Genomic DNA, 15,959 nt, shown 5'->3' with positions numbered 1-15,959 from the left:
TGCAAAAGCAGGACACTTGGGGATTGAATGAAATAATGTGGACATGCAGGACAGCACTAAACATGCATACAGCTAATCTCTTCATCCAGTGCCAGACTAGCAGGAATAACAAGATATTCCTCTTTTTTTCCTGCCACCCTGGGAGGCCATCTAGGAGTACCAGGTAGGGGTGGTCAGCATTCCTTACTCTGATTGCTTAACAACAGAGATTAAGTTATTGAGCATTCTTGGCAGTAACAGCTTCTCTAATTGTTGCCTCCACATTTTGCTTTCTAGCTTTCTTTATAGAAGTTTGATTGGCTTACCTTTTTTAAAATGGAAGTTAAGAGTTCAGGGCCCTTGCTGGGTTGGGGGCCTAGTACATGTGTGCCCCCTACATTGCCTGTTGGCAGCCCTGTTAATTTCAGATCTTCACATCACTTTGATAATTTTAGAAAAACAAGTCTCCACAATAATTCATCAACATTTTTGCATAAATTTATCCTAATAGACATCTCTTTGTATGTCATTTTGCCCAATATACTGCTGCACGCCACTCTGATCTCTGAAAGCAAAAGTAAACAAACGGGTCTCAAAAACATAGCACATATCGTTAAATCATTATACACATCACAGGTATAAACAAATGGCAAAAAAACCCAAGCCCTCAGGGCACGAGACTTGACTCTTGGGCTTTCCTGAGTTGGGAGCCTTTTATCACTGTGTTAACATAACTGATTTGTTCAAGCTAGACAGCAGGTAAGGCCTTGGAGAATTAGCCATGGGGAGTCAGCGACAGAGCTGTCAACTTTCAGATTTGAAATTAAGGGATCAGCAGCCTCACCTGTCCCAGGGACAGTCTATGGGATATCTAACAATCAGGGATAGCAGGGGAAGCAACAGGAAATGGTGCTGGAATAAGGGAATGTTCCGCAAAAAAAGGGGGAGGTTGACAGCTATGATCAGGGACAGTTCCATGACAAAAGATCCTGAACAGCTTCCTGTGTGCTGGCATCTTCACACAACAGAGGGAGAAGAGGGAAAGCACTCATTCTCTTTTCTAAGCTCTACACAATTTCACAGTGCATGGTGATTCCTTGCACCAGAGGAGTAGTACTTTCCTGCTTTGAGGGAGTCCTATCAATGGGAGAGAAATATTTTGATAGCTTCCTTTGTTGGTTTGGCTTTGTCAGGCTTGCTTAACTTGTTCCAATCTTTTTCTTTCTGCATTCTTGTAACCACCATATCAGATGGATCTACTTTATTTAATATTTTGAACTGAACTATAGGGCAGATTCTTTTGCCTTTAATTCCTTTAATTCCTTTCAGCAACTCCCGGCCTAGTTGCTAAACTCCAGGCAGGACAGGTTTTTCTCTTGAGCAAAGCAAATTTGTGGAAGATGTTACAACACTCAGCGGCTTTCTTACTTGAAGGAAATGGTAAATTATAGCAATAATAGGTAGAGAGTGACACGTCACACTACCCAGTCTCTGTACTCCACAGACAAATGCCGTTCTTATGGGTTTAAAATTCATTAAAACAGACTTCCAGGTGGCAATGATTGACTGGGCTGCAGATTTTGGATATAATATAGACCTGGCGGATTGGGATAAATTATGGAATAATACGGTTAAATTTTCAGCATGCTATACATTTGGAGAAAATATAATAAAGATGGTTTTTAGGTGGTACCTGATGCCCAGAAAATTGGTAAAGATAAATAAAAGAGGATCTAACCAATGCTGGATATGTATGGATGCAGAAGGCATGTTAATCCACTTGTGGTGGCAGTGCAAAAGTGCAAAAGCATTTTGGGGGATGATTCATGAAGAACTTATGAAGATGCTCAAATGTTCATTCTCCCCAAAACCAGAAGCCTTCCTGATAGCTGTATTAATCCTATCCACTCAATCCACAAGAGCCTATCTTCATATGCCAGGGAGTCCCTAACACACCAAGGGTTTGAAACCCATCATCTACCCTTGACCTGGTTTAGCCGGCCAGTGAACACCATTTCCGGGGTGCGGCTGCTGTTGCAGGCTGGCAGTTTCAGTAACAACAACCGAACCCCCTAGACAACACCCCAGCCCAAGAGTCTGTTCAGCAGCCTCAGCTTCTGCAGTGGGCATTAGCGCAAGTCCCGTTGTCTCAGGCCAGGTGGGAAAAGGACTGCAAGGCAGAGAGCAGGTCTTCCACGACTCACAGCCAAGAAGGTTTCTTGGTTGGGAAAGCATGCGATCCTTCTTAGGTAATCTGCCCTAAAGGCTGCTAATGGATTTAAAGGTTAAAAACAGAACTTTGAATTGGGTACTGAAACAGACCAGCAATCATCATTGACAGTCAAGAATTGGTGTGACATGATCGAGATAGCTAAACCCAGAACAGCTGTTAGATGCTTCACATGACACAGCTCTATATAGGTTTGGAGCTGGAGAGATCTTCTTGTGGTGCGATACAGTGTTTGTGTAACTTTGCTTTGTCTTTTGTCTTTGTCCATGGAGTTTTCTTGGCAGGGATACTGGAGTGGCTTGCCGGTTCCTGCTCCAGGTGGATCACGTTTGGTCAAAACTCTCCACTATGACCTGTCCATCTTGGGTGGCCCTGCACGGCATAACTCATAGCTTCTCTGAGTTATTCAAGCCCCTTCACCACAGCAAGGCACGGTTGGACAGTGTTCTCGAAGCTACCCATGGGTTTGACCAAACTGCGGGAGGCAGTGGAAGATAGGAGTGCCTGGAGTGCTCTGGTCCATGTGGTCACGAAGAGTCAGACACGACTAAATGACTAAACTAGAACAACAACAACAACAACAACAACAACAACAACAACTTTGCTTTGAAAGAAATAACCAAACTCCTATTTATTTTCATTTAAGACCATGGTTCATGTATTCTTTCTGCTATTTTGTCTTATTTACCTCAGACCCTGCCCCTTAGCAACCAAATCTCCTCATGTTGTAATAACTGGCAAGAGGTCAAATATTTGCTTTGACCACAAAATTGAAAGGAAACTTTGAGTGGTCTTTGTTAGGAACAGTTTTCTGATTGGAGGAGAGCAGCATCCCGGGCAATTTAATAACCCCCTTCCCAATCTGTTGAGGGCACTCAAGTCAAGAGCGCTTCTCTCTCTCTGTAAGTCTTGTCTCCTGAGCCTTGCCCGAAAAGGACACGATGCTTCGAGGAAGGACTGTGAGATGCTGCCTTTTGCTGATGCTCTTGACCATCCTGCCTACACGGCCTGCATTGGAAGGTGCGTTACCAAGAATTGGGTGTCATTCCTCCCACTATTTTTCCTCCCCCCCCCCAATATTCACTGGTGCAAACCCATAGAAGGCTGGCTTAATTCCCACTGGAAAAGAATATGACAAGTTAATTGTGACTTATTGCTTTCCTGTCAGTAGGGCTTCCTATATGAGTGCCTGCCTTTAGATCTGGGCCTCTGTTTTGGTTAAGAAATATTTCTTAACAGTAGTTAATCAGGCTCAAGACAAATTCCCAAAGCACTCAATGTGCCCTCTTCTTTGGGAACTACTGTTGCCCGCCAGCTTTTGTCACCCAGGCTCGTTTGAATATGGGTTACAGCTTTTCAGCAACAATTCTTAATTATGTGAACTAATGGCAGCACTCCTAACCTCTTTACCTCAGAGTAAGCTGCACTGAATTTAATAGGACTCAGGGGGAGATTCTAACCATGTTTGCTCAGGGGTTAGTTTAATGACAATGGAGGTTGCATTAGTCACAACTAACTTTTCCTTTGGTTTCAATGGGCTTTTAGTGTCACTGAAGTAAAGCTCATTGAGTTCAAGATTTACTCCAGGTAAGTGAGTACAAGAATGCAGTCTTAGGCACAACTAACCCATACCCTTCAACATTCCTCAAATGAAAACAGGAACATTTCTCAGTCCCCCTAACAATTGACCCCATTCCTCTACCCCCTAGGGAAACCCTCTAATTCCAATGTTATCTTATTTCAATCTTTGGAAGATTTACAAAAAGAAAAACACATACCAATTAATAACTTTTAGAAAGGGGCAATGCTAGATGTGGATGCACAAAGCATCTTAAAAATCGAGACTCCTTGCACCCTGCTTCACTCCCCCTTTCATTCCTCCTTGAATGGTCCTGATAGCCAACTCGCTACATGAAGCTGGGTTTTAGGGTGGCAGCAGCCTCTCCTCCTCCTGACCCACTCTCCTGCAACTGCTGCAAACTGTCCAAGAGAAAAGGCCAGCAGCAGCAGCAGCCACACAGAGTCCCTGGAGGGGCACCAGAGAGGCACCAGGATGTTCCTGCAGAGCTGCCACTGCCACTGCCACCGCCACTACTGCCACTGCTCTGAACAACCTCCAGCTCGTGCTCCTCTCCAAGCTCAGCAGCGGTAGCCCTGACGGGGAATTGGGGACATTCAGGGATCAGATCCCCAGGTAGCATGGCTTTTGTAATTCCAGAACTGTCCCCGAAAAACAGGGACACTTGGAGGTGATGCTAATCTTTTTGCTTGGTTGGAGTACGCGCCTTTTGTGCTGTTTGTTGCAGTAACCGCAAGTAGAATATGACATAGGTTTAGCCAGCTTCATTACACTTCTGGATTTATTTTGCACTGGAAGGTTTCCTAACAAAGAACGAGGACCCATCCTCACTTCTGTTTGTGCCACGATTTCTAGGCAGAGGTATGTGATTTGTAGGCGTGAGTGCAAGTGAGTGGGGTGGGTGGGTGTGGTCCCACCGCAGGAAACCCATTTGACTTTTGTTTTGATTTAGAGGTAAACAGTGTGTTTTCCCACTAAAGCAATGGGGCAAAATAAAGCCCTGCCTGGACCTGTGTCTACTTATGCCAGGCAATTGCGGAAAAAACTGGTGTGGATCGGTTAGAATTTATGTGAATGGGTTAAGAATTGATTCAGCTCTCTTAGTTTTTCCTACCTTGCAGTTCAGTGGTTGAAGCACATCAGCAACAAAATGGAACCTTTCCCCTTTCTTTCTTTCAGACACCAATGTGGCCCTCGCCGGAGAGGCTTCACAATCCAGCAACATCCACCCGCTAGGAGCCGCTGGAAATGCCATTGACGGGTCCACAGCCAGTGATTTTAACCAGGGATCCTGCACCCACACAGATTCTGAAAGGAATCCATGGTGGATGGTAGACTTGAAGGCACAATATCAAGTACTCCGTGTCACCATCACCAATCGGAAAGACTGCTGTGCTCACCGTCTTAATGGGGCTGAAATCCGAGTTGGGGACTCCGCAGAGAGAGGAGGCACCACAAATCCTAGGTACTGTATATGGATCGGATGCTTTGTAGCCAGGGAAGGGGAAGCTGAGGCCCCCCAGGTGTTATTGGAGTACCACTCCCATCGTCTTGATCCATTGTCTATGTTGGTTCAAGCAGGTGGCAGTTGGAGTCCAACAATATTTGGAGGGCCATGGGTTTCCTATATCTTCCTTTCATGTAGAGAAGTTGTGAGGTATGATTTTCTGTTCTGCCCTGTTTTCGTCACATGTAGTTCATTGTCTGCTGCAGTTCACTGTCTGCCAAAAGCTATGTTATTATGTTTTGCTTTCCACTGTGGCAAAACTTCTGTCATGAACACACCAGCTCCAAGTGTAATCTTGCAGCTGGCTGCAGAATGCAGTCTGGACAGGGGGGCTGGGCTTTCATGCTGCCATAGGAGAGCCCGCAGCTGCCAGCATCAAGTCCCCCTGATCTTGGATGGCTGGCTGATAAGGAAGGAACGGAGAGCAAGCTGGAACACAGCCAAAGCTCCCCGGAAGCCCAAACAGGCGTGGAAAGTCACAGACAGCTTTTCGGAACAGGAAGGGGCTGCAGCTGACTAAGTAAGTCTGAGGTGTAGGAATATAGGAAGGCTCCTAGACAAATCAAAGGGTCAATCTCTTCTGTCGACACAGGAAGAACCCCTCAGAAAAGTCAACTGAGTAATGGGGGCTGGAGGTTTGCTAGAGCCGTCCGGAAATAGATTGCTTGGTTTTTTTTGCAATAAATCCTCCTTTTTAATTACTTGCGCTTACTGTGTTATCAAGCCGGGAACCTGAACTCCTAACAACTACATAACTTATGTAATTTATGTAATTCAGTATGTAAATTACGTAGGTTGCATTGTTCTGTTATGCCACGCCAGCATAGCTCTGACAGTAGAACATGAGACTGTAAATCTCCAGGTCATGAGTTCAAGACCCACACTGGACAAAATATTCCTAATTTGCAGATGTTTGGGCTAGGTGACCGTCATAGTCCTCTCCAACTCTACTGTTCTGTGATTCTATGTGGGGCTTTTTGCTGAAAAAAATTCTTCCATTATTGTTTAATGCTATTCATTTTTTTTAAAAAAATTATTTCGTTTCTTTTCTAGATGTGCTACAATAAGTTCTTTGGGTGCTGGGGAAACAGAAACCTTTTACTGTGAATCATTGAAGGGCCAGTTTGTGACAGTTACCCTACCTGGGAAAGAATACCTCACACTTTGTGAAGTCCAGGTGTTTGGATGTAAGATAGAGTCCCCTGGTACGTAGAAAAGATATTGTCATCTATTTGTGCGCAAAGAGACTGAGGCTGTGGACACACCTTGTATTTAAAGCACATTTAAATGCATGACTTTCCCCCAAGAATCCTGGGATCTTTAGTTTAGGATTGGCTTCTGTGATTCTGGAATGTCCAGCTTAATTGGGGCAGTTGACGGGTATAGTATACAGGCTTAAACTCTTACTTTCCATGCTCTGCTGCTACTAAGCCTGCAACTGAAATAACAGTTTCCCCTGATTACACCCAGGCTCTCCTTCCCTCCCCTTCCTCACTTGTAGGGGATTCACCCACTGCTGAGATTTTGTTTCAGCACCAGACAAATACCATACCCTCCAACATGTTGAGGCTGAAAACTGGGATGCACATTTTTGGGCTCTAGGACCTCGCATACGATTGGGATCTCACATGTTTTTAGGCACCTGCTGAGAGCATGGCGAGAGCATAAATTAAGAATTAATTCAGCTCTCTTAGTTTTTCCTACCTTGCAGTTCAGTGGTTGAAGCACATCAGCAACAAAATGGAAACTTTCCCCTTTCTTTCTTTCAGACACCAATGTGGGCCTCGCCGGAGAGGCTTCACAATCCAGCAACATCCACCCGCTAGGAGCCGCTGGAAATGCCATTGACGGGTCCACAGCCAGTGATTTTAACCAGGGATCCTGCACCCACACAGATTCTGAAAGGAATGCTTGGTGGATGGTAGACTTGAAGGCACAATATCAAGTACTCCATGTCACCATCACCAACCGGAAAGACTGCTGTGCTCAGCGTCTTAATGGGGCTGAAATCCGAGTTGGGGACTCTGCAGAGAGAGGAGGCACCACAAATCCTAGGTATTGTATATGAATCAGATGCTTTGTAGCCAGGGAAGGGGAAGCTGCGGCCCCTCAGGTGTTATTGGAGTACCACTCCCATCATCTTGAGTTCAAGCAGGTGGGAGGTGGAGGCCAACAATATCTGGAGGGCCATGGGTTCCCCATCCTTTCCTTACATATAGAGATGTCATGAGGTACGCTTTTCTGTTCTGCCCTGTTTTCGCCACATGCAGGACTGTTTCCATTCCACAGCAGTTTGCTTTCTGGTGAAAGCTAACTTATTTTGTTTTGCTGTCTGCTGTGGCAAAACTACATAAGTTATGAAATTGAGTACAGTGGTACCTCAGGTTACATACGCTTCAGGTTACATACGCTTCAGGTTACAGACTCCGCTAACCCAGAAATAGTACCTCGGGTTAAGAACTTTCCTTCAGGATGAGAACAGAAACCGTGCAGTGGCAGCGGGAGGCCCCAGTAGCTAAAGTGGTGCTTCAGGTTAAGAACAGTTTCAGGTTACGAATGGACCTCCGGAATGAATTAAGCACTTAACCCGAGGTACCACTGTATGTATATTAGGCAGGTTTCATTGTCCTGTTATGCCATGGCAGCATAGCTCCGACAGTAGTACACGAGACTTTTAATCTCAGAGTCATGGGTTCAAGATTCCTAAATTGCAGAGGGTTGGACTAGATGACCCTTGTGGTCCTTTCAAACTCTGCTGTTCTATGATTCTATGATTTCATTGGAATGGAAATGCAATGCAAATCGGGGAACATGATGTAGTCAATTACATACTGATCAGCAAATACTGATCATATCCACTGGATCAATTTCTGTTCCTCTCATGGGGTGAATTTGTCAACACTGGCCATTTCCACTTCTATTTTGTCAACATTTTCTGGCATCCCTGCTTTACAGGATTATGGCACAGGGAGGACAATGGAGTGCAAATGTTCCAGACATATCCCTAGCAATTTGATTTCCCAGAACATAGCAAATATTTGCTTTCTTTTCTGACTTTTTCATGTGAGTTCAGGTTACTGAAAAAAATTCTTCCATTACTGTTTAATGCTATTTTTTTAAAAAAATTAATAATATATGATTTGGTTCTTTTCTAGATGTGCTACAATAAGTTCTTTGGGTGCTGGGAAAACAGGCAGCTTTAACTGTGAAGCATCAAAAGGGCGGTATGTCACTGTTACCCTACCTAGGAAAGAATACCTCACGCTTTGTGAAGTCCAGGTGTTTGGACGGAAGATAGAGTCCCCTGGTACGTAGAAAAGATATTGTCATCTATTTGTGTGCAAAGAGACTGAGACTGTGGACACACCAACAGAATGGTTGGGGCCCGTTCCACGGAGGGGGGGGGGTGCACGGGGACACCCATTCTCAGGGATCACATGTAGGAGGAGGAATTGTGCTAAGACCAGACCATGTCATTACCGAGGAGGCAAGTTTAGTCATTGTTTGAAGTCTATCCCTGCCTCCGAGTCTGGTCTAGACCAGAAGGATACTGGAATCAACAAGGGAGACCCACATGCCAGGTAAATGATTCACAAGACGGCTGTCACCCACGACTTGGTCGTGGATGGAGGACTTGACCTGGCATGTGGTTCGATGAAGCAGATGGGCCTGTCCTTGCTGCTGCTTGTCCACCAGGTTTCTCTTACGCACAGCAACCCAGGACATATGGGTGGGTGGGTGCTGCAGTGATATTTAGAAAGTCATTAGCTTACACCAGGCGTCCTATTGGGAAGACCCAGTTGTCTGAGTGCATGTTCTGGAAGGTGGGCAATAGGAGCAGTACAGGATTCCTTTTGGTGTACTGACCTCCCCGCCGCACCAAGGATTCCCTATCCAAGCTGCTTCAGGTCGTGGCAGATGTTCTCCTAGGGACACCTAGTTTGGTTCTCCTAGGGGATTTTAACATCCATGCTGACATGCTCTTACAAGGGGCCCCTCAGAACTTCATGCATAGTATGACCTCCCTGGAGCTGTCCCTGAATAAGTTTGACCCAACTCATTAGTCGTGGACATGCCTTAGACCTAGTGTTCACCTTTATGAATGTGGATGATCTGACACTAAGGAAAAGCGAAACAAAAGAAGTTCCATGGTCGGATCACTTTCTGGTGCACCTGGACTTCTCCACGACCCTTCCCATTTGCAGGGAGGTGGGGCCAATTTGTATGGTCCGTCCCCACCACTTAATGGATCCAGATGGTTTCCAGAGAGTGGTAGGGAATGTTTTATTCCGTATTGATGGTCTTTCAGCTGATTCCCTGGTGGCCTGCTGGAATGTGGACTTAACCAGGGCTATTGACTGTCTGGCTCTGAAGCACCCTCTCTGACTGCATGGAGCCTGGACAGCCCCATGGTTTCCCCAGAGTTGAGGGCGATGAAACAATCGCTGAAATGGCTAGAGTGCCAGTGGTGGAAATCTCATTTTGAATTAGACCAGACATGGGTTAGAGCTGAACGTTGAGCCTACCAAGTGGCAATAGTGACACCGTAGAGGACCTTTCATCTGCAGAAGACAGCAGCAGGAGACTCTTTCAGGTGGTTTGCAATCTAACGGAACCACCTTTGCCGTTGGGGCCTGGTAAGGACCCCAAGATCTCCTGCAATGATTTTGCAAAATATTTTGCAGATAAAGTCTGCAAAGTTTGCAGAGTTGGAAGGAGGTAGACTCCACCTTCCACCCTGGGAGCAGGGCTGGGGCAGAAGAGTGCAGGAGTCTTGTCTAGTCAAGTTGTATAGGATCAATTCCAATCTGTTACCTCCAAGGATGCGGACAGGCTGCTCGGACAAGTGAAACTGACCACCTGTCTCCTTGATGCTTGTCCATCCTGGCTCATAAAAGCGACCCAGGAAGGGCTGGGCGATGGGCTCTGCAGGATGGTGACCTAGTGCTGGACCTTGGCACTCTGAGGTCACCATGCTCACAAGCACCAAAGTGAGAGTCTTTTGGTCTGGTGCTGTGGCATGAGGACTCGCTCCAGAGAGCTGGACCAAAAACGGAGAGATCCGGCAATCAAACAGAAGCCAGGATTGGCTTCTGTGATTCTGGAATGTCCAGCTTAATTGGGGCAGTTGACGGGTATAGTATACAGGCATAAACTCTTACTTTCCATGCTCTGCTGCTACTAAGCCTGCAACTGAAATAACAGTTTCCCCTGATTACACCCAGGCTCTCCTTCCCTCCCCTTCCTCACTTGTAGGGGATTCACCCACTGCTGAGATTTTGTTTCAGCACCAGACAAATACCATACCCTCCAACATGTTGAGGCTGAAAACTGGGATGCACATTTTTGGGCTCTAGGACCTCGCATACGATTGGGATCTCACATGTTTTTAGGCACCTGCTGAGAGCATGGCGAGAGCATTAATTAAGAATTAATTCAGCTCTCTTAGTTTTTCCTACCTTGCAGTTCAGTGGTTGAAGCACATCAGCAACAAAATGGAACCTTTCCCCTTTCTTTCTTTCAGACACCAATGTGGGCCTCGCCGGAGAGGCTTCACAATCCAGCAACATCCACCCGCTAGGAGCCGCTGGAAATGCCATTGACGGGTCCACAGCCAGTGATTTTAAACAGGGATCCTGCACCCACACAGATTCTGAAAGGAATCCATGGTGGATGGTAGACTTGAAGGCACAATATCAAGTACTCCGTGTCACCATCACCAATCGGAAAGACTGCTGTGCTCAGCGTCTTAATGGGGCTGAAATCCGAGTTGGGGACTCTGCAGAGAGAGGAGGCACCACAAATCCTAGGTATTGTATACGGATCGGATGCTTTGTAGCCAGGGAAGGGGAAGCTGCGGCCCCTCAGGTGTTATTGGAGTACCACTCCCATCATCTTGAGTTCAAGCAGGTGGGAGGTGGAGGCCAACAATATCTGGAGGGCCATGGGTTCCCCATCCTTTCCTTACATATAGAGATGTCATGAGGTACGCTTTTCTGTTCTGCCCTGTTTTCGCCACATGCAGGACTGTTTCCATTCCACAGCAGTTTGCTTTCTGGTGAAAGCTAACTTATTTTGTCTTGCTGTCTGCTGTGGCAAAACTACCTAAGTTATGTAATTTAGTATGTATATTAGGCAGGTTTCATTGTCCTGTTATGCCATGGCAGCATAGCTCTGACAGTAGTACACGAGACTTTTAATCTCAGGGTCTTGGGTTCAAGATTCCTAAATTGCAGGGGGTTGGACTAGATGACCCTTGTGGTCCTTTCAAACTCTGCTGTTCTATGATTGTGTGATTTCATTGGAATGGAAATGCAAAGCAAATCGGGGAACATGATGTAGTCAATTACATATTGGTTTTGGATTGATCAGCAAATACTGATCATATCCACTGGATCAATTTCTGTTCCTCTCATGGGGTGAATTTGTCAACACTGGCCATTTCCACTTCTAGTTTGTGAACATTTTCTGGCATCCCGGCTTTACAGGATTATGGCACAGGGAGCACAATGGAGTGCAAATGTTCCAGACAGATCTCTTGCCATTTGATTTCTAAAAACATAGCAAATATTTGCTTTAATAATAATAATAATAATAATAATAATAATAATAATAATAATAAAAAAATTTTATTTCTATTCCGCCCTCCCCAGCCAAAGCCGGGCTCAGGGCGGCTAACAACAATCAAATAATAAAAAAATCAAAAAATCCAACATTCTAAAAAGAATTCATTATAAAAATTAATTTAAATCAACTTGATGGCAACTGTTAAGCAAAACTCTGTGCAGGTTGCCAGAGGAGGGAGTCAGGCTGAGTCCTGACCAAAGGCCTGGTGGAACAGCTCTGTCTTGCAGGCCCTGCGGAAAGATGTCAAGTCCCGCAGGGCCCTAGTCTCTTGTGACAGAGCGTTTCTTTTCTGACTTTTTCATGTGAGTTCAGGTTGCTGAAAAAAATTCTTCCATTTCTATTTAATGCTATTTTTTAAAATAATAATAATAATAATAATAATAATAATAATAATAATAATAATAATAATATATGATTTGGTTCTTTTCTAGATGTGCTACAATAGGTTCTTTGGGTGCCGGGGAAACAGGCAGTTTTAACTGTGAAGCATCAAAAGGGCGGTATGTGACTGTGACCCTACCTAGGAAAGAATACCTCACGCTTTGTGAAGTCCAGGTGTTTGGATGTAAGATAGAGACCCCTGGTAAGTAGAAAATATATTGTCATCTATTTGTGTACAAAGAGACTGAGGCTGTGGACACACCCTGTATTTAAAGCACATTTAAATGCATGACTTTCACCCAAGAATCCTGGGATCTTTAGTTTAGGAATGGCTTCTGTGATTCTGGAATGTCCAGCTTAAATGGGGCAGTTGACGGGTATAGTATACAGGCATAAACTCTTACTTTCCATGCTCTGCTGCTACTAAGCCTGCAACTGAAATAACACTTTCCCCTGATTATACCCAGGCTCTCCTTCCCCTCCCCCCTTCCTCACTTGTAGGGGATTCACCCACTGCTGAGATTTTGTTCCTCCCAATTGTTATGATTCTGCCATGTCAGGGAACCCTGGGAACTGTAGTGTTAAATTGGAGAATCTTTCATTAAAGGATAATTTCCCAGAATTCTTTGGAGGAAGCCATGACAGTTAAATCACGATAGAACCCAGAAGCGAGATTCAACTATTTTGTTTCTTTGTATTTAAATGATAAATCAGGTTAAGTACACAGTATACCATCCATCATTATCATACCTGAAATTGGGACACGCGTTGCTGCTGGCTGAGTGACATGAGCTGTCCCACACTCTCACCCCTAAAAAAGTGTGGTGAGAGCACAGCATTGGCACCCTGGGTTCATTAGAGGGCTGTGACAGAGTGCTGGACCTTTGACACTCTGGTGCAATCCTGCTCACGAGCTGAGAGTCCTTTGGACTGCTGCTGTGGCAGGACTCGCACTAGAATGCCGGACGAAGAAAAGAGAGATTCCCTAGGAGAGAAAATATACAAAATAAGAGCATTTGCAGATGATTTAGTCTTAATGGTGGAAAATCCTAAGGAAAGCATAGCAAAGGCTCTAGAGAAAATGGGAAACTTTGGAAGGGTCTCAGGTTTTGCTTTGAATAAAGAAAAAATGAAACTAATGGTAAAAAAACATGGGAGATCAAGAGAAAAAGGAACTGGTAGAAAAATTTGGATTACAAATTGTAAAAAAGGGAAATATTTAGGAATACAAATAACAATGAAAAATATAAATTTGTTTGAAGATAATTATAAAAAAAATTGGGAAGAAACAAAAAGAGAAATGGAATTTTGGACAAGATTGAATTTAACACTCTGGTCTAGAATTTCGGCTATTAAAATGAATATTTTACCAAAACTCCTGTTCCTTTTTCAAATGATTCCCATAATAGGTAAAGATGATTGTTTTAAAAAATGGAAAACGGACCTAACAAAGTTTATATGGCAAGGCAAAAAGGCATGGATCAAACAAATTATTAACTGACATAAAACAGCGGGGAGGTTTCAGACTCCCAGACCTGAGACTATACTACGATGCGGCATGCTTTACTTGGATCAAGGATTGGATCAAATTGGATAACAGTGACATTTTGGACTTGGAGGGATGGAACAACAGATATGGTTGGCACGCCTATCTAATTTATAACAAAGTGGCAGTACATAAAGAATTTCTAAGCCACATAATTAGAAATGCATTATACAAGGTCTGGGTGAGACATAGAAGGTTGTTAGAACTGAAAACCCCATGGTGGGTCTCCCAGTTAGAAGTTATATCGGTTAAAAAGCGCCAGATGCGTACAGTTATCCAATCATTTTTTTCTGCTGAGAGCTACAAGTGGATTTGTGTGTGTGTGTGTGTGTGTGTGTGTGTGTGTGTGTGTACACTCTTTTATTGTGTGCATCCTGCTATATTCCACGCACACTAGTGGGTAGGACAAAGCGCAGTGGATGGGGAAGCCTCCCATAAAAACCTTTCTGCTGCTCCCACCAGATACATGTTGTTATTGTTGTTGTTGTTATTTATTAATGAGGCATGGCAGTGCTATCTGGAGCAAATAACCCAATAATATGATGCTTCTAGTCAAGACATACCCACTTGGAATGTACAAACTGCAAAAGTGAACAGGGACTTTCATCCCAATAGCCAGAAAGCAGCCACTCTAAGGAGACAGGTGGAGGTGGGCAGATGAGGACCCTTTCCCCTCATCAACTGAGGAAGCTCAGTGTGTCAGAATTGGACAGTTCTTGTTTTGGATGTAGACCCATATAATCTTCTCCCCATCTTGAATTCTGCAGGACATCCTGTGTGAAAAGGAAGAAATATAAGTTCAAAGTAAGTTCATTTTCACTTCTCTTCAAATTCACTAACCTCAAACTTAGGCCTACCTCATTTATTTATTTTTTGAGAGGTTTATAAGGGCTGGTTCTGAACTCTGCCTTGCACTGAATTTTGGGTGAAATTTTGGGCTTCCACTTAGACAGATTCCCCAAATTTGGCAGAGAGGCTTGCTTCAAATTGGCACCATTATTTCACATGCTGAACAGCTACCAACCTATAGGAAGTGAAGTTTTAGGCTATGCAGGTCTGACTTCAATCGCTTCCAAACAAAATGTATATTGATCAATCGTCCTGATTTGTTTTCACAAAACTTGCACAGAGTTTATATGGCGTCACCATCAAAGGATTATGCTGCATTTCTACTATGGTTTCACCTCATTTTTCTTACTGGAAACACTGGGGGGAGGGTTGGGGGGAGCAGATTTGTTGTAAAAGAGCTGTTTATGGTTGCCAGAACAGTTTCCATTGGTTTAGGTGTACTGATGGATAGCAGTGTAAAAGGGACCAGCTAGAATTTGTTGAGATTTGCGATTCTGTTCTTTAATCAGCTCTTTTTGCCTTTTTTTGTATTCTAGATCTGTTCGGCACAGCTTTCCCTTTTCCTGACGAAACAGACAAAAGCTATTATGTCTTGGATTCCACACACTAGTACTGGCAGCATTTATTCTTTGCAAGAGATTAGTTCCAGAGTTACAGACATGAAATCCCTTTTCTTTCCTGTTGGTACTACAACAAATTCAATGTCTGGCAAGAGACAAAGGAACCCTCGATTTAGACCTGAGCAGTACCACAGTCTGCTCACCTCAAATCTGCTATCCACAGCCCTGTCCTATTAGGCACATTTCCTAATAGGAATCCTCTTTATCTTACTATTCTCCATGATTTAGGTTGTCTGTCTGATTTTTATTTTCAGAAGATTGCAGGCTGAAAATGTATTATACGTGTTATAGATCAACATCATCTGATTTATTTTCACATTTCCATGTTTGTATGTACAAGGGAGCAATGCATAAAGAAGAAATAACTACGTAAGTGCTTCTTATTTTAACATAGAGATTAAATATGGTTGTGCCTCAATTTTTTTCATTTGTTTGTTTTATATTGGATCCTATTGTTTGTTAGAAGAAAACAGAAGACTTGGATCTGACAGCTGTCTACATATAGTTCCATTTGATTATTAAGAAAAGGGCCTAAGCTTAGTAGTAGAGCCTCTGCTTTGCATGCAGAAGGTCTTGGGCAGTGTTTCCCAACCTTTTTTGGGCAAAGGCACACTTGTTTCATGAAAAAAATCTCGAGGCAC

The 15,959-nt window shown here is 44.0% G+C and overlaps 1 protein-coding gene and 2 long non-coding RNA genes across 3 annotated transcripts in view; 2 read left to right on the top strand and 1 right to left on the bottom strand.

Moving 5' to 3' along the window:
- LOC308596291 overlaps positions 1–15,679 on the top strand; it is a 19,063-nt gene extending 3,384 nt beyond the window's left edge. The window contains exons 2-3 of the long non-coding RNA XR_014012444.1: positions 14,617–14,653; positions 15,235–15,679. This is a non-coding gene — a long non-coding RNA (uncharacterized lncRNA). The remainder of the gene's footprint in view (positions 1–14,616; positions 14,654–15,234) is intronic.
- The window catches only part of LOC308596292, a 30,290-nt gene that overhangs the window by 3,428 nt on the left and 10,903 nt on the right, over positions 1–15,959 (bottom strand). Inside the window, exon 2 of the long non-coding RNA XR_014012445.1 lies at positions 14,413–14,622. This is a non-coding gene — a long non-coding RNA (uncharacterized lncRNA). The remainder of the gene's footprint in view (positions 1–14,412; positions 14,623–15,959) is intronic.
- On the top strand, positions 3,087–12,528 carry LOC308596287 (uncharacterized protein). Its single transcript, XM_081211162.1, has 7 exons — positions 3,087–3,229; positions 4,968–5,253; positions 6,349–6,500; positions 7,065–7,350; positions 8,451–8,602; positions 10,820–11,105; positions 12,354–12,528. The coding sequence occupies exons 1-7, from the start codon at positions 3,151–3,153 to the stop codon at positions 12,511–12,513; spliced, it is 1,401 nt and encodes a 466-aa protein (XP_081067288.1). The 5' UTR covers positions 3,087–3,150; the 3' UTR covers positions 12,514–12,528.

The sequence above is a fragment of the Podarcis bocagei genome, assembly GCF_964188305.1.
Source record: "Podarcis bocagei genome assembly, chromosome: 10".
NCBI lineage: Eukaryota > Metazoa > Chordata > Lepidosauria > Squamata > Lacertidae > Podarcis > Podarcis bocagei.
This window is presented reverse-complemented; position numbering and strand designations above follow the sequence as displayed.